This window comes from Aptenodytes forsteri, unplaced genomic scaffold (genome assembly GCF_000699145.1).
Source record: "Aptenodytes forsteri isolate BGI_AS27 unplaced genomic scaffold, ASM69914v1 Scaffold191, whole genome shotgun sequence".
In the NCBI taxonomy this organism is placed as follows: Eukaryota; Metazoa; Chordata; class Aves; order Sphenisciformes; family Spheniscidae; genus Aptenodytes; species Aptenodytes forsteri.
The window spans coordinates 1,964,333-1,988,512 of NW_008794630.1; the positions used below are offsets into that span (position 1 = coordinate 1,964,333).

Genomic DNA, 24,180 nt, shown 5'->3' on the forward strand with positions numbered 1-24,180 from the left:
TTTCATTATTTTGGTATGCTAATTTAAAATGTTCTCTGACAAGAAACTTCAGAAACATTGCAACTAAATGTTAGGTTAATTTAGCTTCTGTGGCTGATTGACTAACTTTAGCATTTAATTTATTAAAGAAACTTTAATTTTTAATCTGCCCCTGCAGTTAACTTACCCAAATTTACAAAGTTTGGGCAGTAGATACAAGGAAGCACTTGGAAAAAAGGCACGTGTTAACCTGTTAGATTAAATGGGTAGATACATGTGGAATACGGGTTGGTGGTTTAGTTGAATTGCAACACTGGTTTATGGTAGGTTATTAAATTCTTTATAGCATACTTTTGTTAAAAATTACAATTCTTATGCTTGTATTCCTTTGTTCAGATATTTATTCCGTATGTTGCTTTACAGACTGGAGTATTCAGGTTGTCTAGTTTCAGTCGTTCTGTAAGTTGTGGTACCTGCTTTAGTTGTCTGTTTCTCCAGTATTTCTCTAATACAGTATTGGCGATCATGGAGGAGGTGAGAAGACAGTTCAGAGAAACTTAAACTGAACTTCACAAGCTTGCAGATTTTACACATATCCCTTCCTTAATCTTGAAACATGCAGAATGTAAGAGTAAAGGAACCTCAGCAGTCAGTTCTGATTTCAAGACTGAAAATTTTTCAAAACCAATGTCACCTCTTCTTGTGCGTTTACATAGCATGTAGGTTATAAACTCCTACTACCCAAAGTCCCAGCGTTGCTCAGAACAATTTGAGTGAAGAGCTGAAGTAGCATTTGGCGAGAGCTGTATCAGCAGTTCTTCCTTGCAGATAGCTGTTCTTATGTCTAGGTTTGGTTTGGGTTTTTTGGGGGGAGTTAGCGGAGGGAAAAAGAGGTACTTGAAAGCAGGGAATGGATGTAGGGAAACAAATGAGAGGAGCTGCTTGAACTGGCACTGATGCCTCAAAAAATTTCTGTGTAATTGCTGCTTGCGAAGAGCCTTGCTTGTAAATCTGTCAGCACCTAGTGAATGTGTTTTTTATAGTACCCAATTTTGAGCCTTCCTCGTTTTCTGTCTTTTTTGATATGTGTAATTCACTGTAAATCTGATGTGGGAGATCTAACTACAGAGTTTCCATTCCTCCTGTTAAACTAAATTATTTCTTGGTTTCTTTCCTGTTTCTTAGAAGGTTTTTAGTTATTTCTTTGTTAAAGACAATCTAGATGGAACAGTCTATACAGTCTCTACTTGTCTGTGGTTTATATTAATAGCAGAATGCTGATGGAAATGATTGAAATATTTGCTCAGCAATTAAAAAACTTTATTAGCTTCAGGGAAATAGATGAATTGAATTTTGCTGGACTGTAACTTTTGTTTGTTTAGTACTTTTCTGAGGTGTTTTAAGATGGCTTACCTGTGCAGAAGGATTTCTGTTTACTGTTTGCAGACGGTTTTAGGTGGAGTGACTTGGATATTTAAAACAAGTCAAGAATCCAAAGTGCTTGGATTCTGCATTGAATGATGGTAACTCCTTAGATAACAGTACAGATGCAGCTAAGGACTGTTGGAAGATCAGCAAGAAACGTTAGAGAACAAGATGGAGTGGTATGAGGGAAGATACCAAATCCCAAGTGGGAGCTCAGCTATAAGGTATTGGTGGATTAAAAAAAAAAAAAGGGAAAAAATGGAGAGAGATGCATGAACCGCTTTGAATTTGAAGTGAACAAAGTTAAAATTGAAGCTAAAATGTTGGTATGCTTTAGTTCTTGTTCTATGTGACAAGTAAGACCATATGGATGTGTAGTGGTATTTTTCAGTTGTATCTAAAAGAGTAAGTTCTGTTCCTCATTATATTGCTGGAGGCTCCAGGACGTATCAAAATGCACTGTAAGCTTAATACATCGTCCTTATATTAAGGGTAGCAAAGCCAAACCACTTTTAGGTGATCTGAGTTTGAGGAATGTCTGATAAAATTCTTCTTTCCATTCTTTTTGGTTTTTGTAATCGTGCTCCACTTGTCCATAGTGCTTTCCAGAAATAAAGTTAGAAAATTATAGTATTTCTAATGTGTCAGTGAAGGCAAGATTTTTTCAAGAATTCTTTATATGAGATGCGGATCATTAACAGCCACATCAAATCATTTGTGCAGTCCACAACACAAAAAGACATTTTTTCTTTCATGGGATTTGTAGCCCATATGGTTTCTGTCTGCTAGGTTTAGAAGTGGTCTGTATGTTGTAAGTTTATTTTTACAATGCATTCTTGACTAAATTTAAATTGGTGTTTCTAGGTCACTGTGACTAACCTGAAGTCTTAGGTGAGAACAAATTTCTTGTTGTTAATTTTCAAATAAATTCAAATGCAAAAAAACCCTTCTGTTAGATCAGATAGGTCTAATCCCGGCTGATGAAGTTGAGTTTTTAAGTGAAACCATGGTACCTTTTATAATAATAAAGCATCATACTGATTTCATTTTGAAGAACATAGGAAACATGAGATGCTAATTCTCAATGGAAGTAACATATTTTCTTTGCTTCTTTGTTTTTATAGGAGTAGTATGAATTCTGTTGGATTTTTTTAGGAAGTTTTTTTTTCTCTAACATAAACATACTGTTTCTTTGTAGGGCGCCAATGCCTCTGCTTTGGAGAAAGAGATTGGTCCTGAACAGTTCCCTGTGAATGAGCATTAACTTGGCTTGGTCAATGTAAGTGAATTTTCTATGGTTGAAATGATGTTTTTTAATTCATATCCTGATTTTGAATTTAACAGGATTTTCTGTTAGAACTTTATCTATGAACGCTTCTAACTTAAATTGGGACTCTGCGTAGACGCCACATCCTGCAATATGGTGCTATGACTTGTTGTTAACCAAGATAAAAATTTCATCTTAAATACAGAAAAATAAGTATATTTATTACAAAGTCTTTGAGAGAAACCTTCCTACTCAGGTACATTTCTAATTATAGGATTTTGATATTTAGCTGGAAAGGACATTAACTAATGAAGTATGTACATTGTTCATATGCTTTTCTTGAGAAGAGAGATTTGATTTTACACTGATGCTGCGGTATATGGGAGCCTTGAGGTTTTAAAATGAAAATGTGTTACTTTTCTAAAAACACAGTACTCGTGGGATTAGTGGAAGTTCTTCTGTGCGAGGACATAGCCAGGAAACGAATGACATTGACTGGGTCAATAATTTTCTTACGTGTAATAATACACCTTTTTTTATTTTTTGACAGCCTTGTGTAACAGTGAATCCTTCTAAAAAGATATATTTTTTTGTGTCAGTTTGTATAGATCTGATTTGACTGGGATCTGTTGGGCAATAAGAACTGTCTACCTAAATTAACCGTGGAGAGAATGGAGCATTGATGTTGATCTGATCTGACTTGACTGGGATCTGTTGGGCAATAAGAATTGTCTACCTAAATTAACTGTGGAGAGAATGGAGCATTGATGTTGATCTTGCCAGTGCTTCTGGAGGAGCAAAGCAGCTGTTGCGCCTGTGACATCTTTTACCAATGAATATAGGAAGTTAGTTAATAGAAACAGTCGTTCTGTGGCATCATATTTATGATGTGAAAATACAATTTTGGCAAAACTCACTAGAAACATAAGTATTCTTCTGTTTGCTGGTCATCTAGGTACATTCGTTGCAAACTGAAAGATGATCTATCTTTTGACACACCAAATAAGGTTGAGATAGCTACTAAAGTGTTATTTGTTGCAGCTCATTACAAACTCATTTAATGGACTTCTGTGTGGGTTTCTAGCAGTTTGTGTTCTCAAGACACCAAACTATCTAAACACGTTGAGTTATATTCCTTAAGTATGGTGTTAATGGCCATTCCAAAGCTGCTGAGGTTTGCACCATAATGAGAAAAATGGAAGGCATCTCCAATTGTAACATAAATAGCAGGGCGATGAATAGCGTGAAGAGGAAAAATAGCATTCTAAAAATAACCAGAATTATTATAACCACATCCATTCTCTGTTTTGAAGGACAAAATATGACTAATACTGTTGTGCTTTATTCCTTGCAACCAGTTTCTTTAGAGATCGTTTTCATCCTGTCGTTCTGCAGAGCTTTTTCCTAAGTTATTTCTAGTTCTTTCATGATCTGAAGTTAATTGGAGCACTTTAAAGAGGGTGGTTTCATGGCTTCAGCATCAATACTAGTAAATGTGTGGTTGCACTGCAAACAGAATCGAGTGTTGAACCCATGGACAGTGGCAGCTTTAAATTTTTTTTTTTAATAGTTATTTTCTCTTTGGATCAGTGAGCTGAACCAGCTTGCCTGCAGTCAAACTATTGCTAAAGCCACTGCAGAGTATATGGGAGAAGGGTCTCGCTGCTCCTTCTGACAGCCTGTTAAAATAGGTTACGCATAATGTTGAACTGAAGTGCAAGAGGATGGAACAATGTTTTCATTCTAGAATTTCATCTCAGTTTTCATTTTAAAAAGCTTCTATCTTAAAGTAAGCCTTCAAACTTTATTTTTACATTGAAAGTGTAAAATTTTACAAGTTCTTATGAAGTTAGTAATGTTGACTCTAAATACAGTCAGTTTTAAGTAAAAAACGCTATGTTTTGGCATCTATTTAAAACATTTCTTTATATCAGAGAAACCATGACAAAAAGATTTTAAAACCTATGTGTTTGTACCTATTTTTCCTTTGTGTTTTAAGTCACATTAGACTTTACACACTATTTGTGTATTTGATCTGTGCATGTAGCTCCAGGTTTGGAAATATTCATCAGCCCATTGAGAACTGCCTTGCCAACCTGTTTTTTGGCGTTCTGTCGAAGACAAATGGTTAGAGCCCTCTTTTCTTTTTTTTCTTCCCCAGGCAGAATTTCTAGCGAAGTTAAGGTCATGATTGGAAAGATCTGACTACTTCGTACTTCTAAATGCAAACCGATTGCAGTTTAGAAGTGTGACACTGCTATGTAATACTGTTTATTTGTGGAGAACTCTCTCTAGTACAGAGAAGGGTAGATCAATAATTGAGATATTCAGAAGTTTCCCAAGGCCCTGAATCGCTCAAAGTTGGAAGGATTTTCTTCTAACATGAAAAAAAGTCAGAATTGCTGAAATAAAATGCATCAGATGGTCTTTTTGTAAAGTACTTGGCATGCAGTAAAATATCTAAAATGCTGACACGCAAGATAGTTTCAGGAATAAAAGTTCTTCCATATTACTTTATGTAAAGGTGGTAGCAAACAAAGAGAGTTGAAATACTATTTAGAAGGACATTTTTAAGTGTCCTAAAGCATGCCATAAAGTGACTTTTTTACTGTATCACGTTGACTACTGCAAAGCATCTTGCATCTTACCGTCAGGAATTTTTAAAGCTATTTGGATGGAAATTTAATTCTTTAACTCCTTTAACTCTTCCATTTAGCTTGGTTCTAATAATTTCTCTCTGTATGGGTAGCATCAAAGCAGGACATGTATAACCAGTTGACTTCATACTTTTTGACATGATTTCTCCAGGAATACAGTCCTGAAATCTCATTAATTACTTGCTCTGTAAACTTTTTTGACTTAAGATGCACCATGACCTTCCCTTTTTTTTTTTTTTTTAAGATGTCTAATTTCTAGTTTCTTCTGTCTCTTAATTTTCTGGGATTATTATAGACAAATATATTAGATACCTCATCTGAAACAATAATATTTAATTAGACTTTTGGTAGTTCTCTTGCCTATTTTGTCTTGTATGCAAATTTAGTTAGCATGATGCTTATTTGTTTTCTTAGGTCACTAACAAGCATATGAGTTAGATTCTATGCTAATTCACATGTTCAGCTTGTGTATTTGTTCTGTTCATGTCAGTAAGTTTTTAACTGTTGTTCCGTGTTGTTTGCATCTAGTATAAATTAATGTTAGTATAACTATAATTCTGTAACCTTTTCAGCTGTACGAATTAAAATGTTAATTTTCTGTTTCAGTCAGCAAACTGATTATTAACTTGAAATCATTCAGCTACAGTAATCACACCAAATTTTGGTGAACAGTAGTGGCCATGTTCTCTGGGTACTACTTAACAAAATAGTCTGTGTTCTGTAGTCAGATTTGTATGCTTGTTTTGTTTATTTAAAGTATTTTGCTCTCGATGCTCAAGATGCAGAATCTGATTACCAGATTACTGGGGACTGGCAAGCCCAGAATTTGTTTCACTTTTTTGAAGCAACAGCGTTGTACAATACAGTTGCACAATAAATTGCAAAGAAACAACTCAAAAAAACCATGGTGTATTTCTTGTGGATGATACGCTAATACCTCAGCGGTCTGAGTGTTTCTTCTTGTTAAGCAATGTGGAACACTGCCTCTGGAAGTTATCGCTGTCCTCCTTTCTCTAAAATAACACTGCCTTCAGATATGGCAGATGTAAAACAGCTGCTCTTTGAATTTGCCTGCATCATGTACTTCTCATAATATTTCATTATAAACAGGAAATATTTAACATATACCTTGCTAACTATCTCTAAAAAGTACTTTGTGTATCTGACACAGGCAAATCTAACATATGAATTAATGCATTGAGAGCAGTGATGCTGATGGATGCTGCCTCTTTGTTTTCTTGTCCCTCTGTTCTGCTGTATCATTGGCACCCCTCCACATCAGTATCAGCAGGATCTCCCCTATCAGGATTAGTAGCGTGCTGTGTCTCCAGAAGTTTTGATTTTGTGAGGAGCCCTCAGTTGGATTTTTTTTCTTGTCAGTGGTTTCCTGCCTTTTTTTTGCGTGTGCCCAGTGTCACTGTGAACTGTTGTCTTCTCTTCCTTTTCTTGCTGTTACCAGTTGTGATGATACAAGGATGAGTCTTTTACACCATGCCTACTAGTATTTCCCCCGTAAATGAACTCTGACAGACAACTTTTCCATTTTCAGTATGTGACATTCTTAATGAGCAACCTCTTTTATTACTTTTTAACAGGCCTAATATGAAAACGTTTGTTTTCCTTTTGTTCTGTTTTAACCAGTTCGGCAATACCTGCTACTGCAACTCAGTCTTACAGGCACTTTATTTTTGTCGTCCATTTCGGGAAAAAGTTTTGGCATACAAAGTGCAGCCTCGAAAGAAGGAAAGCCTCCTGACATGCCTCTCTGATCTCTTCAACAGTATTGCTACGCAAAAGAAGAAGGTGGGAGTCATCCCACCCAAGAAATTTATTTCCCGATTGAGGAAAGAAAATGGTAAATGAATAAATGAAATTTTCATGCAGATTTAAGCATTGGAGATTTAAGCATATAAAACATAAACACAACTTCCTTTTTAAGTGAGTCCAAATTGTCAAGTTTTAACAGATTTCTCGAAGATTTTTGAACTCCTGTTTGTGGTATGAATTTCACCACCTCTGTAGCGTAGCAACAGAGACTGTGTTGTGTCGTAAGAGGATTATCTAGATATCTTTGTTTCTGTGCTTGCTTAGACCAAGTACAGAGCCGTGTACACAAGTCTCAGTGCTCCAGTTACTCCACGTTGGCATCGTGTTCTGTAGAGGTCTGCTGCAAGTCAGCACACTTTGGGTCGTTGCTAGAAATTGGCATGGGCTAAACAGACCTCACGGAGTTGGTCAAAGTTAAAGTCTCTAAGGAAACTTAACCACCCTTAGCCTCCTTTCTTACATTTGCGGAGGATAAATTCCTTATGATGAGAACTAGTGGTTATTTCCCAGGGCTTCTTTGTGAGGAAGAGATCTATATGTTGATATCGTCTCTGCTTGAACTTGAAAAGATAACAAACTTATAGTAGAGGATTTTTGCCCCTTGATGCTGGACTTAATGAACTAATGGCAACACATCTGTATGTCTTTATTTCTCTCCCTCCCCAAAGTAAAAAAAAAAAACCAAAACAACAAAAAAAACCCTAAAAACCAATCATGGTTTTCTTCAGTTCCAAGAAATGCCCAAACTAAGTTTCCTTTGTGTTATTTTTCAGCTGCCTGTTTCTTGCAACCTGAGGAATAGGTGAGGGTAACCTAGCACCCGTTGCGAGAACAACAAAGTACAATTCTTCAAAGACTCTTACCAGTGTAACCCACAATTGTATAATAGGGTAGAGAAGGGGGAAGGGCACACACTAATTGTTAGAAGCATAGTAACTTGATATTACGAAGTATCTGTATTTTTTCATTCTCCTTGATCTCTTCCTTTCCAGAATTATTTGATAATTACATGCAGCAGGATGCACATGAATTCCTAAACTACCTACTTAACACTATTGCTGACTTACTACAAGAAGAGAAAAAGCAGGAGAAGCAGAATGGCAAACTCCAGAATGGCAGCATTGAGAGTGAAGAAGGAGACAAGACTGATCTGACGTGGGTCCATGAAATCTTCCAAGGAACACTAACCAATGAAACCAGATGTCTTAACTGTGAGGCTGTACGTTTAAAACAAAACAAAACCTCTTAGATTTTTCACAGGTTCTGGATCATTTTCCCTAATACTAAGCACACTTTTTCATTTATTAGGATAGATGAAATTGCACTCTCTCTATTAAAATATGGAGCATAGCCTATTTTATGACTGTATCACCTCTATGTTCAAACCAATACTCATTAAGGTATGTTTCTCAGAAAAAGCATAGTGTTTTTTCTGTTCCTCCTCCCTGTTTCCATCGAGGCAGCCTGCACCTGGCTGATATAAGCTGCCTTTTTGTCTTCGTGTTATTTCCTGTGTCAGTGATTGATAGTTTATGTTGTGTTTCTACATGAGAGTTGCTCGCTATTTATTTAACTCTGGGATTATCTGAATTTCTTGAACTGGAAGTCTGTGCTGCTTGGTGCTGGTCCATAGCCACTCTATTTGAGAGCAAAAGAAGTGCACAAAATCTAGAATTAGAAGAACCCCACCACCTTCAGACCAGGAATTTGTAGGTAGCCATGTGCTATGTCTGATTTAGTATTTCTACAAAAATGAAAACCCCGATGGAGAGAGGAAAAAAAGAGAAATTATTACAACTGAAATGGCTGTTCTTGGCATTTTAAATCTAAAATTATGGCTATATGGTGAATAGAAGCTCTAAAAAATGACATTAATAAGATTCTGTCTGAAGAATTTTGAAATTAAATGTGCCTGTTCCACAAATGGAAAGATGGTTTTCCTAACTGCTAACCCATTTAATTGAAAACCCATCTGCCTGTTTCTGCGTTTTCTATAAGGATTTACTGTTAAACTCTGAAATGCAGCAGAAAGCTGTATCTGTCTACGAAGCAGAGTGGAATACGGTTAAAGCTTCTCCAGCTCCGAGAGTTCCGAGTGGTTAAAAACTTGGTTTTGCCAGTGAATTAAGGAGATGTGTCTTGAAGTCTCAAGGGGGAGAAATGTTTTGCAAGAAAGGTTTTGGGGTTTGTTTTTTTGGTGGGTTTTTTTCTGGGTTTGGGCTTTTTTTTTTTATATTCCTCTCTGGATTGTAACAACACATCAGATTATTTCTTCAGTTTTAGTTTACCTCAAGAAAGGGCCTCTGTGTGTGTGTATATTTATTTTTTATCACGAAGGTCTCTATTTGCAATGAGGACATTGCACCATTCCAGAAATGGTTAAAAGAAATCTGCCCGTTCTAAACTGTTATGAAATATTTCTCCTTATTTTTTTCAAGGTTAGTAGCAAAGATGAGGACTTTCTGGATCTATCGGTTGATGTGGAACAAAATACATCAATTACACACTGTCTAAGGTAAATGAAAATATTTGTGAATGGAAAAAATACCTGCCCTTGGTCAGAAGGAAAGAGCCTAGCTTAGCTGCTCTATTGTGCAACAGTTGTAGGCGTTTGACTTACGGTAAAATATGTTCTGTTCAGAGTGCTGTTCATTTTATCTTTATCGTGGCCTTTTGAAGCTGCCACAGGAACCTATCTTAGTGGTTTTTAGTAGTTAATGAGTATGATGATTTCTTAGTGGTATGTAAGATTGATTTTTCACTTTCTTTTATGGGGATTTTAATTTATTGTGACATATAGTCAGGTTTTATCAAAACTAAACATGGTATGTTTGGTTTGCTAATAAACTCTTGTTTATTTTAATATTGTTATTGCATTTCAGTTGTCTGGTCCTGATGTTTGTGGTCAGGTTTGGGGTTTTTTTGCTGACAGAAATTTGCTCCGTGTGTTTGACTGCTAGATCCAAGGCTTATCAGCTGCTAGGATACTGCAAGTTGCATATAGCAGCTGCCTTTTTAATAGCTGATAACGGATATATAATTGCTAGGAGTTGAAAGATTATCCAGACTTTGGCTAGGCAATGGCTAATGGCTATAGGTCTTAACGTTTAAAGTGTGCCACCAAAGAAAACACGGAGTGGCTACTTCTGGAAACAAACCACAATCACCTTACTGCTGTTTATTACCTATCGTGTTTGACTCCTGCCCAGAAAGTATGCAGTTAATGCTTGAGGGTATAATTTCCAGATTTTTCCAGCTGAACATTGATACTACATCCCAAGACTGGGACAAATACGCCTAAAATGTGTTTGGGAGGTACGAGCGATATGAATAAGAGGAATTTCATCTTCTGTGTGTACTCTGGGTTTTTTCAGCATTATTAGCTTATCTGACTTCTCTTTCATTTCCACAGAGGGTTTAGTAATACTGAAACTCTATGCAGTGAATATAAATACTATTGTGAGCAGTGCCGCAGTAAACAGGAAGCACAGAAGAGGTAAGGTTCAAATATTCAGGCTAATGTAAATGTTCTCTTCAAATGGGCAGCTGTTGGAAAAATACACCTTGTGAATTCAGTAAAAGGAAAACGTAAGACTGTGTAGGTCTGTGTTTGGTGGGGAAGGGAGTAAGGAAAAGTAGCGACCAAGTAACTTTGTGGCAGCCTTATCAGAGAGAAATGAAGAGATTAATTTTGTATTCCTCCCAGAAGAACTTCTATCTGGTGCTTCCAGACATTCGCATTTTCCCCAGTTAGCATTAATCAGCTTAAAGCCACTGAAAACCATCCCATCTGCTTTCACTATGAATACTGTATACAAAAATCTTATTTCTCACCTCATACTTCATCACAGCCAGAGCAGCAAGACAGATTTATTCCATCTATTTCTTCCCATTGATGTGAGAAAAAATTGATGTTTTCGACATAGGCAGTTGTCCTGCATTCAGATGTCAGTTGTGTAGTTAATATTTCAGAATAAATATTGCCTATTCTCACTGGAATATACATGAGAAAAGCAGCCTTTTGAAAATCTTCATCAACATTTTAGATGCCTTTTAAGAAGCTTCTTCATATTGAAACTGTTCTTGAACAAAGCTTTGTTTTAGGTGATCTGCTAATACCTTGTTCTTTGTTTAACGTATTTTTGTGGTTCAGAATGAGAGTGAAAAAGTTGCCCATGATTCTAGCTCTGCACTTAAAAAGGTTCAAATACATGGACCAGCTGCATCGATACACCAAACTCTCCTACCGTGTAGTCTTTCCCTTGGAGCTCCGGCTCTTTAACACTTCAGGAGATGCTACAAATCCTGACAGAATGTATGACCTTGTGGCTGTAGTTGTTCACTGCGGCAGGTATGTTGGTTTTGTGCTTTCTGGACCTTAAATGCCTTTTCTTGAAATCTAAAAGGAGTCTGTCATCCGCTTTAACACTCAGGAGATGCTACAAATCCTGACAGAATGTATGACCTTGTGGCTGTAGTTGTTCACTGCGGCAGGTATGTTGGTTTTGTGCTTTCTGGACCTTAAATGCCTTTTCTTGAAATCTAAAAGGAGTCTGTCATCCGTATGCCATTTTATAACAGTACAGTGGCTGACAATATGGGAGCAAGCTAAGCAGCCTCAGAGCTAGTTGTCCGAAAGTATTTTTTTTTAAATTAAAAAAAAAAGTGTTTCAGTTAGTTGTTCACTGCGGCAGGTATGTTGGTTTTGTGCTTTCTGGACCTTAAATGCCTTTTCTTGAAATCTAAAAGGAGTCTGTCATCCGTATGCCATTTTATAACAGTACAGTGGCTGACAATATGGGAGCAAGCTAAGCAGCCTCAGAGCTAGTTGTCCGAAAGTATTTTTTTTTAAATTAAAAAAAAAAGTGTTTCAGTCTTTTTTAAAACAGTAAAAAAGTAGTAAAATTTTGCTTTCTGAGTACACAGGTTTGCTCTTTCATCAGCTTTCAAATATGGCAGCAATTCAGACAAGTTGTTTCTTTGAGCTGTAGCAAAGTAAGAGCAGTCTTTAAAAACAAAAAGACCCCCACCCCCAACCCTACCTTCTAGGAAAAAATAAAAACAAATCTTGGAAAAACACTTACTAAATTAGAATTAAGTTACAGCTCTCATGTCGCTACTTGCTAAACCATTGAAGATTTTTTAGAAGCTGGTGCCACCCCGTGGAATAAACTGTGTACTGCTGATTTGTTAAAATATCCTTATTCTCTCTATTAAATTTTTGTTGTTGTTGTAGTGGTTTTAATTCTGTTTTTAAAAGTAAAGAGGGAAAATTTTTAAGCACTTTTAGGAAAAAAGCAGTCATGGCAGGCAAAAATATATCGCCTTCTATTTATAACCGCCTTCTGGAAGTGTGAGTTTTAAAGTAATAAGTTACTACAGCACACAAATGTTTTGAAACATCTTTGTGAGGAGCAAGACAATATAATCAACACACTAATATTGCATAGATTTAGTATAAATAAACTACATATAATTCTAGGTGATTTCTGTTGTCGTACAGTTGTGCTATTTTTTTATTTATTTTTATCATTTTAAGATCTCATCCTATGCATTTTCTTCTGTAGATTCTTAACTTGCTATACCTATAACTACACTTATATGTTTTAACAATGGGGATTAATAATTCAGGTGTATTAAATGGCTTTGCTTTTTCTTCTCAAACCTGTTGTCTTATATGGGGCTTTTAGGAGTCCTGTGACTTTTCTGGTTTCAATTCTTACTAGGAACTTACCAAAGACTTAAGATAAACTATATTTTCTAAATATTTGAGTTCTCAGAACTTGTTTTAAATATTTTGCCCTTACAGTTTTATTTTCATTTAGTTGCTCTAAACAAAGAAGTTTCATTCTGTGACAGGTTGTGTGTTTACATTTATCAGTAATTCTGCAAGGACTAGAGAAGTACTTTCTTTTGCCTAAAGCTGATAGGAATATAGGTTGTTTTAAAGCCTTATGTAGATGCTAAGTAAAAAGTAAAGCCAGAGGGGGAAAAATTTTTTTTTTTTTTACTGTGTCCCTGGACTGTTCTCTCAGAATTTGAGGTTAGTAGATTGATAGCTCGTAGTTTTCCATCCATATAGTTTATTATCCCAAACCACTACCTTTTCAGGGCAACCTGCCTGCCTTTACTCTGCAGATCCATCTCCCTTTGAGTTAGGTCATTTTGTTGTCCATTCCCTTCAAGGTAAGCATTCAGGATATAGGTGATAGAATCGGACTGGGAAACTGCCACCGGAAAACTGGGAACAGCAGTTGCAGAAAGCCTGTCTGCAGTCAGCCGTAGGCTAAACCACACTAAGGATTAAAGGAATATCTCCTGTGCAAATAAAATATTTCAGACAGATGGTTATTAAAATTTTTGAACAGTGGTCAAAATACTCAGCAGTGGTGAATGCGACAAAACAGTGATTGAAATAACTGGCTTTTAATTTTGTTTTTTGAAATACATGAATGACTAAAATATTTACGAAATTGTGTATTTTGAATATATTGTATTTGGCAAGTAGCAAAGACAGAAATTTTAATTCAAGCAATTTGGCAAAGTCTAAGAACCTACACAACATTATGAGTAGCATTAGACAACATGAAGAGCCGGGAAATCTGACTCTGCCAGTAATAGCTAGAGTCATGTGGGAGAGCAGTGGTCCTGCCTTTGTAGGCACAAGAGTAATAAGTCTTCAATCCTTTTTTCTGGCAGTGGTCCAAATCGTGGACATTATATCACCATTGTGAAGAGCCATGGCTTTTGGTTGCTGTTTGATGATGACATTGTAGAGGTAGGTACGCTTTTACATGGTGAAAACAAGCGTAGACAGCATCACTCTCCGGCTCTGTTTTTATGTCCGGGATTAGCTTTTGCACCTGTGGAAGTATTTCAGCAAAACATGCGCACAGAATAATTCTGGACGTTTTGAAAGTAAACGTCAGCATTTTTGTGCATCTTTGTTACAGAAGTAGTGTGGAGAAGGGCAAACCAACACGAGGGCTGTATGGACACCTCAGACGTGGGGTGGCGTGCACCTGTTCAGGCTGAAATACCACAATTGTCTTACTCAAGATCTGAAATGCTCTTATTTCAGCCCACCTTTTGGGCTCCTTTTTGTTGCTAACTCGCTTTGTGCTAGTTGCATTTCATTGCTGCATTTAAGAACTTCTAACCTTTTTTTGTAGGCAGTTTTCCCCAACAAACTAAAGTGTAGAAAAACTGTGAAAAAAGATTTGGGAGACTGTAGTAAGGTCCTGAGGGTATACCAAGATGTTTGGCCTATTGGCAATAATGTTTAAACAGTCTGCTCAAGCAAATTTTTCCTTAACTTTTCCAGTAACATGTCTGTAAAGACTAATATCCAAAATATTTATATATCCGTGTATTTCACATAATTATTAAGCAAATATCAAACAGTAGAACAAATACCACAGTAGAACTGCTTTTTGTAAAGATGAAAATGTACTGTTTGCCTCCGAGATCTCATGGTCAAGGTTAAGGCCTGACGCTAAGTGTCTAAATAGGCGCAGCAAAATCCTTGCTTGTGTTGATATAAAGAAGATGTAGTACATTCTCCAATTTTTTTTTTAATCTTTGCTTAGCTTTGAGCATCGGGGTGACTTTCTGGTGATTTGGATAGCTTGTATGACTATGAACAGTTGCCTTTCTCCCATTATTGTATTTTGAGGGTTATTTTCCTCTGTTTCTGTCATGGCTGAAGTATGTAATTGTGTCAGCTAATTTTGGAAATAGTGTTCACTTCAATATTTTTAAATGCAAGTATTCATTGTCTTTTCCATCCAGGAGATAAACTTTACATTTTAAAAGTAGATGTAAAATAACCATCTTCTTGTTCTATCTTTGTTTTCTATCAGTCACTTTTATGTTGTATCTTAGTTTTTAGGTCAAAATGGAATTTCTTTTTATCTGCAAACACTGTTGGCACTTTTATAGATGTGCCAAAACATAGCTTTTAAATACGTGCTGTCTGTTATTGGACAATAAATTCAAGGAGCTGTCACAAGTAAGCTAGAATGTAGTGCGCCTCTCCTGGAGGGATGCTTTTTTTTTCCCTTTAAGTTGCTTTTCTAACTTTAATCATGGCTTTCTTTTTTAAGTTCATCTTCTTTTACAGAGTTCATCTAAAATGCTGTAAAAATAAAGCTCTTTGATCTGAAATTTCTACTTTTTGTGTTTTCCATGGTTCTTTGAGTTTTCACTGTCTTGATTAGGATTGGCGATGTAGCCCCGTCCTGTAGCAGTACCTCTACCCCAGCTGCGGATCTGGAAGTTTAAGATTCCTTTTCCTGCTGGAAGACTCTCCCTGGCTGGCGTTTGCATGTGTTACTTGTTTTCTGTGAAATTTAGGCTTTGTTTTTCCTACGGGTGGAGGGCATGAAAAACTGCACGTGCGTTTTGCACATGAGTCATTTGAGATCATTGGCCCTTTCTGATGAACAGTTGCTCCTTGACCTGCTTTGGAGAGTGTAGCACAAGGATTCCTGCTGGGTTTGCCCCAGAGGATCTCTTCACTGACTATCCATTGTAGCTGCTCCTGCCTTCTAAGCGTGTGACGAACACGAAGCTTACATCTCACCTCCCGCTGTCTAGGAAGTACCACCCTTTCTCTTTCCTTGACCTTCTAGAACTCACCTGAATTTCTGGCGATTCAGTGATCAAGGAGAACAGGATAGTGGAGACTGCTCTTCCTCTGCTGATGCTACAGGCTGCTGGAAGAAGTAGCTGCAGTTTTACTCAGCTGTTCTCTCTCTCCCCGCTTTGTCATCAGCTCTTGAGAATTAGTTCCTTACTAGTGCTGTAGGCTATTCGCTGAAAAAGTGAAGTAAAGCCGCAACTCCTTTTGTCAGTTCCATCTGCTGCCTAAAGAAATTTAAATATCTACTCTGAACTTGACCAAGTACTGTTTGCAAACTGCTTGTGATTGGCCTTAAGGCGACATCACAGGAAATATATTGCTATGTATGACGTGTATGACAGAGGTTGTCCTCAAAAACAAAGTGGCAAACACACCCCACCCCCCAAAGCCCCTAAAATGTGAATTCTGCATAAGTGTCTGGTTTTAGGGCTAGCCACAGGAGCCTTCTGCTCTTCAGAAACTCTTAAGAACATGAAAGCAGATTTTTTTCAATTTTTTTTTAAGCTTTGGAGACTTAACAATCTGGGTGTGAACTGGCTACATAACAAAACAGGTATTAGTTTTCAGAAGATGAGGCCAAAGCCATTGTAGCTGTATACAGATATTGCAACTGGAAGAGAACACAGAAGAAAGCTTTTTCCCCTTAAATACGGTTAAAAAGCTTTGCTGCATTTTTGGCAAGTGATACGAATTAATAGCTCTGAACTGTCAATAGGAAGTAGTTTATCCTTATTACCCACTAAATGTCAGAAGTGGTGAAGTCATATTTATTTATCTATTTGGATTTGGTTGGAAGGCCAGCTGTCAATTAAATTGAAGATAGATGATAATCAAACATACTACAGTGTATCTGAAAAGCAACTGCATCAAACCCAGGAGGCAAATCAGTCCAAATGGGGTACCGTGCCAAGCAAAATTAACTGAGAACCTGAGTAAATGATCTCTGGCTAATTTGACATGTTGTCATTAGAGCAGCTAAGTGATACAGCACAGTGACAATGTTTATCTGAAACAGAGAGGGAAAAGTGTCCATCCAGGGAGTTCTCCAAATTGAGAAAAGGGGGAGGATGATTGTATGTCTTCGCTTAAATACTTTTTCAGAGATTTGCAGCATTGAGTTGAATGCTATGAATGGTACACAAGAAGAGGATTTGGTTTGGGGAACCAGAACAGTTGTCTGGAAATGAGCAAAGGATATTTAAGCTCATTAACGGGAAAAATCATCATAATGCCGGGTGAGGCTGCAGAATCCTAAAAGTAGTTGTGAAACCGTCAACTGGTTGTTACTCTAAAGCTGCAACTGGGTAAAATTTTGCTGTCCACAATATAGATGGTCAGCTAAGGGTGGGAAGAATAGAGTCTATATGATCCTTTTTCAGTTCCACTGTGTTTTCTGTGGATAGTGCAATTAAAAAAGGAAGTCAGTTTTGCAGTGATAAAACTAAAAATATCTGTAGGATGAATTAATCTATATCAAATGTTTGAGTTGCATTCAAAATGAGTAGTGGAAATAGACTTGATTGCATGGCAAGTTAGTTGGCACTTAAAATAAAACATGTTTGAGTTGTCTGCTAAATATATTACAAGGGCTGAAGAATGTTCTTTTGCTATTTTTCTGTTAAAATGTGTATCTAACAGTTTCTAGTAGACGTTATGTTAATAAATTGTGTGAAAATGCAAAAGCCCTCAGTACAGTATTTCAGCTTCTCTGAAGCCCTTGAATGGAGAAGAGAGAAAGACAAAACATCCGTTTGGGGTTTTTTTTTTCCCCCTATTTTTTTTTTTTAACAGTGTTTAACAAAACTATTCAAGGGGGAATTTCTGCAGCTCCGTCCTGCAGTTGATGTATCTTCTGGAAACTTACTGACTGTGTCTGTTTTTCTTGTGCTTCAAAATGGCTGGGAAAAGGGTGGCCTAAACTTGCAGGTTGTTTGGCAGTGCCACTCAGAGAAACCAATGCTTTTGTGTTTGTTGGTGATGCTAAAGTCTGTTCGGTGAGCAATGATTTAGCACACTGCCAGAGGGATTCTGTAGCTGAGGAGGCTCCTTGATGGAGTCATAACGTGGTCCCTTTCTCTTAAAATGTAAGCACAAATTGGTCTTCGCTACTCCCTCTCACGATCAAAGCAGGTGTTCCACCCAGAGCCTCCTGTATTCTGAACATTTCTTTTGCTTCCTCAACTTTATTCCTTGGGGAATAAAGGGAAACTTTAGGCTAGTCTCCCTTTGGTCCTCCACAACAAATTCAGGCTACTTCAGCCTCTCATCTCTGTGGATCCAGAGTCCTAAAGGTATTTTAAAATACTAAAACACAGTGGAGTGCTGAGTAATGCAGGTCATTGGGAGTGTTTTATATCAGTGTTTTGGTCTCTATGCTTGCTCTCCGCTGACTGCAGAATCAAATTCAGTAATGTGAAGCCAGTCATTCTCAGGAGCGGGATCAAGACTGTAGAACTTGCACCTTTAAAAGCCCTTTAAAATGCCCTACAGGCCTTGCTGGTTGGAGTATAAAATGAAAAACTGCTTTTCTGCACATAGTTCACAGCTTTAAATAGAGGCAGACCATTTAATTCTATTAATATGGCAAATAATTTATTTCTCTTAAAACACAAACCTTGTGATAATACTCCAGTAGGCATTGTACCAGCAAATCCGAAGGAAGGAAAGCTCTCGTAAGACCAGAAGATCATAATCGGATGAGATCCACTGATTTCATGGTACAATTACCAGTAGCACTTGCAGGACTTCTCTACGTAAGAGGGTCACAAGAACTTTAAAATCTGGAGTTATTTTAGCTGAATGTTAAATGTGCTCAAGATGGTCCTTATGTACTCCTGACTGTACAAAAATCTTCTTTGCTGATCAGTGACTGCTTTTTTTTTTGTTCAGTTTACATTACAAACCTATAGTCAGGAAAGGTAACGCCAGTCTGAATGGGAAAGCAAATGTAAAAATGATGTGCTCTTTTAAGGATACATTTTCATGGATCCCTTTTTTTTTTTTATAGTCCAGCTTAAGAATGCACCACTTCTGACAGGTTTATTATTTCATCTTGATTTCCTTTTTTTTTCAATAGGGAATAAGGTAATAAGTGGAAAAAATGTTTTGTTGTATTTGGTTGGGTTCAATGATATTGAAGTATTGTTGTATTGACACCGCGTGGCTTTCCAGCATCACCCCCAGGAACTGAAAATAATGCCTTGTCTGGGAAAGGGGTTCTTAGGGTGGTGTTTCGACTGAGGCTAATTACAACTCTTATTAATTTTCAGAAAATTGATGCCCAGGCCATTGAAGAATTCTATGGGTTAACATCAGACATTTCCAAAAACTCAGAATCTGGATATATCCTCTTCTACCAGTCAAGAGACTAAGACAAAAGATACATGTATACAAATAAAAGAAAAAAGGGATCAAGATATGTCCAAATGGAACATATTTGTGACAGCAGAAGCAGTTCCTCGTTGTTGCTGTAGGACCAGGACAGATCCAGCAGGGTGAATACAGGTTTCTCCCTGCCATTTTGTGGAGGATTAGTGCTGACTGCCGTAACAAGAAGAGCTTTTGTTCCAGTTTTCTTTCTGGGCTTTTTTTACGTGCTATCTTCCAAAATCTGTGTTACCTCTACTTGAAACCTGGCTGCTTATTTGTTCATGAACTGAAGAAGAGATTTAAAAGTAGCATTGTAGAATTTTTACCATTTAATGTTGGCCTGAGGCTATACCTTGGTTTCTACCATCGTCGTTTTTCTGTATTTTAGCAGAATGATTTCAATATTCAGTGTCAGCTGAAGGCATATTTTAGGATATGAACAGCAGCTGGTTGCTGGATATTTTTGGTGACTCAGACTTGAGAAGCAGTACAAAGCTAAGACATATTGGAAATGTCAAGTCTGTAATTTTTATAAAAAAAACAGACAAAAAAACTCTCTCTGCAGCATTGTAAATTTCCCCATTATGCATTATCTTGGTTTTAGATAACACTAACAGCGCTGCTTCTCTTTATATTTTTATTTTTACTGTTCTGTTTCTTCAGAAGGTATAGAACTTTGTCCATATTCAGGCTAGTCTGTTGTGCGTTTTTCTTTTGAAGCAGAAGTTTTGACTCAAAGCCACATTGCTGCAGGTTTAAGGGGAGCAGAAAAGCAGTTACCTTTGGAGGACTATGTCTGGCAACCAGTCGCTGTAGAAAGTTTGAAGTTACAGCATTTCTTGGAGCTATTGCGTAAACCAAAAGTGCCCTCATTCTGAAACAGGATCTGTTCAACATTTCATTCAATACATAGTAAACTGATGCAACTAGCATTTTGAATCTATGCTAATACACAGAAACAGCACTAATTGTGAAGGGTTAACCGAGGGAAGCATTATTTATGTAACTAATCCAGTTGTTCTTAGTCTTCAAGATAATGAACAAGTAAGAAGGAAAACCAACCAACCAACCCAGACATTACCTTGCTAAGTGTTCCTCATCATCTGTTGGTAATGTTTGTATCGATCTGGGAATCATAACACCCCCCTAAAAATGCTTCTGATTGTTTTACCTCTATAGGCCTTGCTTAACAGGGGAAATTGTTAGTCTTTTGAAGACTGAAATTAAGTAATTATCCGTTACGTGTGTATATATTATAATCTCAAGGATAACTAGAAAGAAAAGGCTAAGGAAGTTTGTAAGAAATCTCAGAAAATCTCCTGTAATTTTCTTTTTGAAAAGTCCTGTTGCCGTGCCAAAGCTTGTCGCAGCTGGCTCTAAACTACCAGTGGAAATGACTATTTTCCTTTCTTCATCTTGTTAGGTGGCACAAGAGCTGTCCTCTGTGTGGTTGCTCCCAGCACAGCCGTTCACGGTATATGCCGGTGATTGTTGTTCTTGGGGACATTTAACTTATGCAATTCTGTGGCTTGTACAGGATATAAAATATTTTACCAAAATATTGTCCTCAGGAAAACAGCATTTCACAAACAGTTTCTTGTGGTGGCTGTATGTATCTGTTTCTTCTTATCATGACCAGAAATGTAATGTTAGCAATTAACTCCTGTCTTCAAAATGCAAATTAATCATTACCATTGTATTCCAACTGGGTACAGGTTCCATTCTCCCGGCACATCTCCTCTTCCAGAAGATAAAATACGGACATTGGGTTTTTTAATTATTTTTTATTATACAGAGTACTGTCATTTTAAGAGACATATTCAATAACAGCAAACGTTTTTGTCATCTCGTTCCTATTGTGTGGAAATTGTTCCTGGCTAAGAGTCTTCTCCCCTTGTTCACACACAAGCTGTGAGTCCTCTCCTGGTGGCGCTACCAGAAGCCTGTCATCACTAAGTCTTGCAAAAAAAAATAAAAAGAGAGCACTGAGTTAAAAATAATCTAAACAGTAAATACAAAAATTAATGTAGTACACTAGACATGTATTTTGTATATCTGGCGATACATTTTTACAAATAAAATACCTGACTGAGAGATAATATTGAAAGATATATACTATAGATTAAAAACTGTTAAAAGTGCACTTTTGCTACAGATTTATAAGGAGACTAAAAGGAATTAAATTGGAAGAGAATGGTGTGATGTTACTTCTGTATAATAAATGACCCCACCCGTCTCCAATAAAGGTCATGTATGATCAAATGCACATGGCCCAAATGCTGTTCCTTGAATTTCAATCCGAGGCAGAAATTAAAGTAGCCGCTTAGTCGCTCGCTCTCCCTAGCTTCTCCCTCCATGCCGGCTGGCTGAGGGATTCCGACCCCGCTGTATTTGCATGCATGTAACCTGCGTATAAGCCGTTTAAACCAAGAGAAATGAGTAATTCGGTGTTACAGATTATAATTGATGTGCTGGTAAACCGAGGAGAGGGTTAAAAAAAAAACCAAACCAAACCAACCCAGGGCCTTTTCCCCTGACACCCATCCCACTGCTGGTATTCCTTGATCTGCTCGTCGTCCCCTGTAGCTCTGCCGTTGCCTCTCCCCGTGATTTCCTTTTTCCTTCCTCTTTCACCCCTTGCCGTTGGACTCCGTAAGACTTTGTTGCAAATACTATCTGACTGATCTGGAACGGAGACATTTAAAGGCAAAAATAGTAGCATAGGCTTGGAGCTTTACAGGGACAGGTCTTCATTTCTGTGGTGTTCTCTGGAGTTCACTTTTCTAAGGGGGAAATTTGATCAAAGGCTGCTCCCGTGAGTAGGAATTCATGGGACTAGGTCAGAACGCAACGGAAGCAGATGAGATTCGAAAATGACAGCTGCTCTGTAAAAACACGTTTTAAATCCAAAATACTGTCTGGTCCTTGGCCTGCTGGGTCACACACGAGCAATAAATAAATGGAGCTAATTTTAACTCTAGCGAACGTGAGTTTGACCTTCAGTCACTTTAGAAAGAGTGTTACCCAGAATTAATTTTGCTGAGGGCAAACAGCCAAAATCAGAACGTCTGAAAGCAGCGTGGGTTTAGCTTTGAGTACCGGTGAGGCAGGACTGATACTAGGATTTGGGGGCTGGTCTTGTCACTTCAGGTCTTCTCCAGAACGCAGCGCTGGAGTGAGGGCGAAGACCATCCCACGGTTGTTATTTGTCTCTGCTAACCAGCAGCAGAAGCAAAATGCGACCGGCGTTGCCATTTCACTTCCAGTTCAGCAGATCCTACAGTTTGTTTGTGGAGAGGCTCTGCCCTAAAGACTCCAGAAGCGGAGGTTGTTTATGAATTAGTGTTTGTGCTTGGCATGTTCTAGTTACCAGCAGGAGCTTTTAAAGTCACCGTGCCAGCTCAGTTTAGGGTATGTTTAAAACAAATCATGTTTGATTGGTACAAGAAAGAAAATAGACTAACAAAGGCCCCTGAGACAAGTAAAACCTTCCCATTGTAGTCCTTGGCATTCATCAAAAGGAAACAATCCCCTGAAACATAATTAATTCTCAACATGTAAAGTCCTGCTAGGATTTGCTGCTGTTGCGCTAATTAACCTTCGGGCTACTTCTGTCTGCTTCCCTCCCGCTCCTGCAAAATCAGTCCTATCTACAGAATTTGCTTCCACCTACCCAGCCAGCCTGCTTTGTTTGGTTCCTGAAAGCAGCAGCCGACTGGGATTAGATGTCTGTAAGTGATAGTTCGGAGAACGTAAGGTTAAAGACGAAGCCGTATCGGTGGGCTAGCGTGAGGGTCATCTTGGCCTTTTATTCTGAAGGCAGTGCTTTGCAGAGGAAAATGGTTTGATCCTTTCTAGCACCTGGCTGCTCGTTTTAACTAACTCCCCTTCGTGTCAGCGTGCGTTCGGAGGGGATGCGTGCTGGCTCTGTCGCATCTGGGAAGCTGCTTTCGTGTTAAAGCAGAACCGAGCGGCCCAAGGCCAGGGCGAGGATCTCGCTGCTGGAGGCTGTGCCTACAACAGTCTGCAGCAGCGTTAGGCCTGGTGGCGTGGGCTGGAGAGCATCGTCGGTCCCTGGGCAGCCTGAGCTCCTGCCTCCCTGATCGGGCTGTTGCTCGTGTGAGCCTGTCGCCGCGCGTGCAACGTTTCTGCGCTGCCCCTGGCAGGAGAGAGAAAGCCCTGAAAGGGAAGGACGAATTACGCAGTGGCAGCGTGTTGTTTGGGTTGCTAACGACGAGCACGTTCAGCGGTTGTCAGTTGTTTTAAAAGCTTCTTAATGCAAATGACAAATACAAACCGCTGCGGTGGTTATCAGCACTTCAGCAATGTACTTAATTGTTTTCCCCCTTCGTCTTTATCAGAAACAGTACAATCTTCTGGATTTTTGTCCAGAAACTACTAAAAACTGCGTAGAGATTATGAAAATCTGACTTCAGGACCTTGTTGTAGGAGAATTGGTTACCTCCTGCAAAGCTTTTTCTTGAAAAGAAAGCGTAACGAGATCAGCTAGGCCTGGAGAGGTGGACCGTGACATCTGAGGAGGTGAGAGATGGCCAGCGCCGCTTCCTGCTGCGGTCCCCGAAAGGAAGGGGGTGACGGGGGGAGCAGCAGAATTGCTGAATGCCGTTCAGAGGCTGGTGCGTTAGCTGCCTCCCAAAGGAGATGAATGAAGAGTGAGCTGCCAGGGGACTCCGGTGAGGGAGAGCATGAGGCTGCTGCGCTGCCTTGATGTGGAACGTGCCGATTCTGCATGAGAACGAAGAGTCTCCAGCAGCTGTGGTCGGTAACTCGTCCCGTCGTCAGGGCACCTCGTGCCATGCCAGGATACGTTTGTCTGGGGAAGTGGATCTGGGACACGGGAGATGATGGGTGTAGGAGCAGATGCTTTCTGAGACCCACGTGGTGTGATGGGGACTGGACCCATGAGCCAGTGTCAGCTTGGATGGGGAGTGAAGCACAGGGGCCTTGAAATAGAGGGTAGCTTAGAAACCCCGAGAGGAGGAGTTGGACCT

At 38.5% G+C, this 24,180-nt stretch overlaps 1 protein-coding gene across 3 annotated transcripts; it reads left to right on the forward strand.

Annotated features, from left to right (window-relative positions):
* Positions 1-2,601: 2,601 nt before the first annotated feature.
* LOC103894116 (ubiquitin carboxyl-terminal hydrolase 12-like) lies at positions 2,602-21,434 on the forward strand. Of its 3 annotated transcripts, XM_019470523.1 has the most exons (8): positions 2,602-2,683; positions 6,970-7,183; positions 8,148-8,374; positions 9,594-9,670; positions 10,568-10,651; positions 11,309-11,506; positions 13,855-13,933; positions 19,069-21,434. In XM_019470523.1, the coding sequence occupies exons 3-8, from the start codon at positions 8,165-8,167 to the stop codon at positions 19,168-19,170; spliced, it is 750 nt and encodes a 249-aa protein (XP_019326068.1). In that variant the 5' UTR covers positions 2,602-2,683; positions 6,970-7,183; positions 8,148-8,164; the 3' UTR covers positions 19,171-21,434. The 3 variants fall into 3 exon arrangements, with proteins under 3 accessions (XP_019326068.1, XP_009271708.1, XP_009271710.1); XM_009273433.2 differs by lacking the exon at positions 2,602-2,683 and having other exon boundaries at positions 5,512-7,183; positions 19,069-21,426; XM_009273435.2 differs by lacking the exon at positions 2,602-2,683 and having other exon boundaries at positions 5,512-7,183; positions 8,148-8,310; positions 9,599-9,670; positions 19,069-21,426.
* Positions 21,435-24,180: the final 2,746 nt, after the last annotated feature.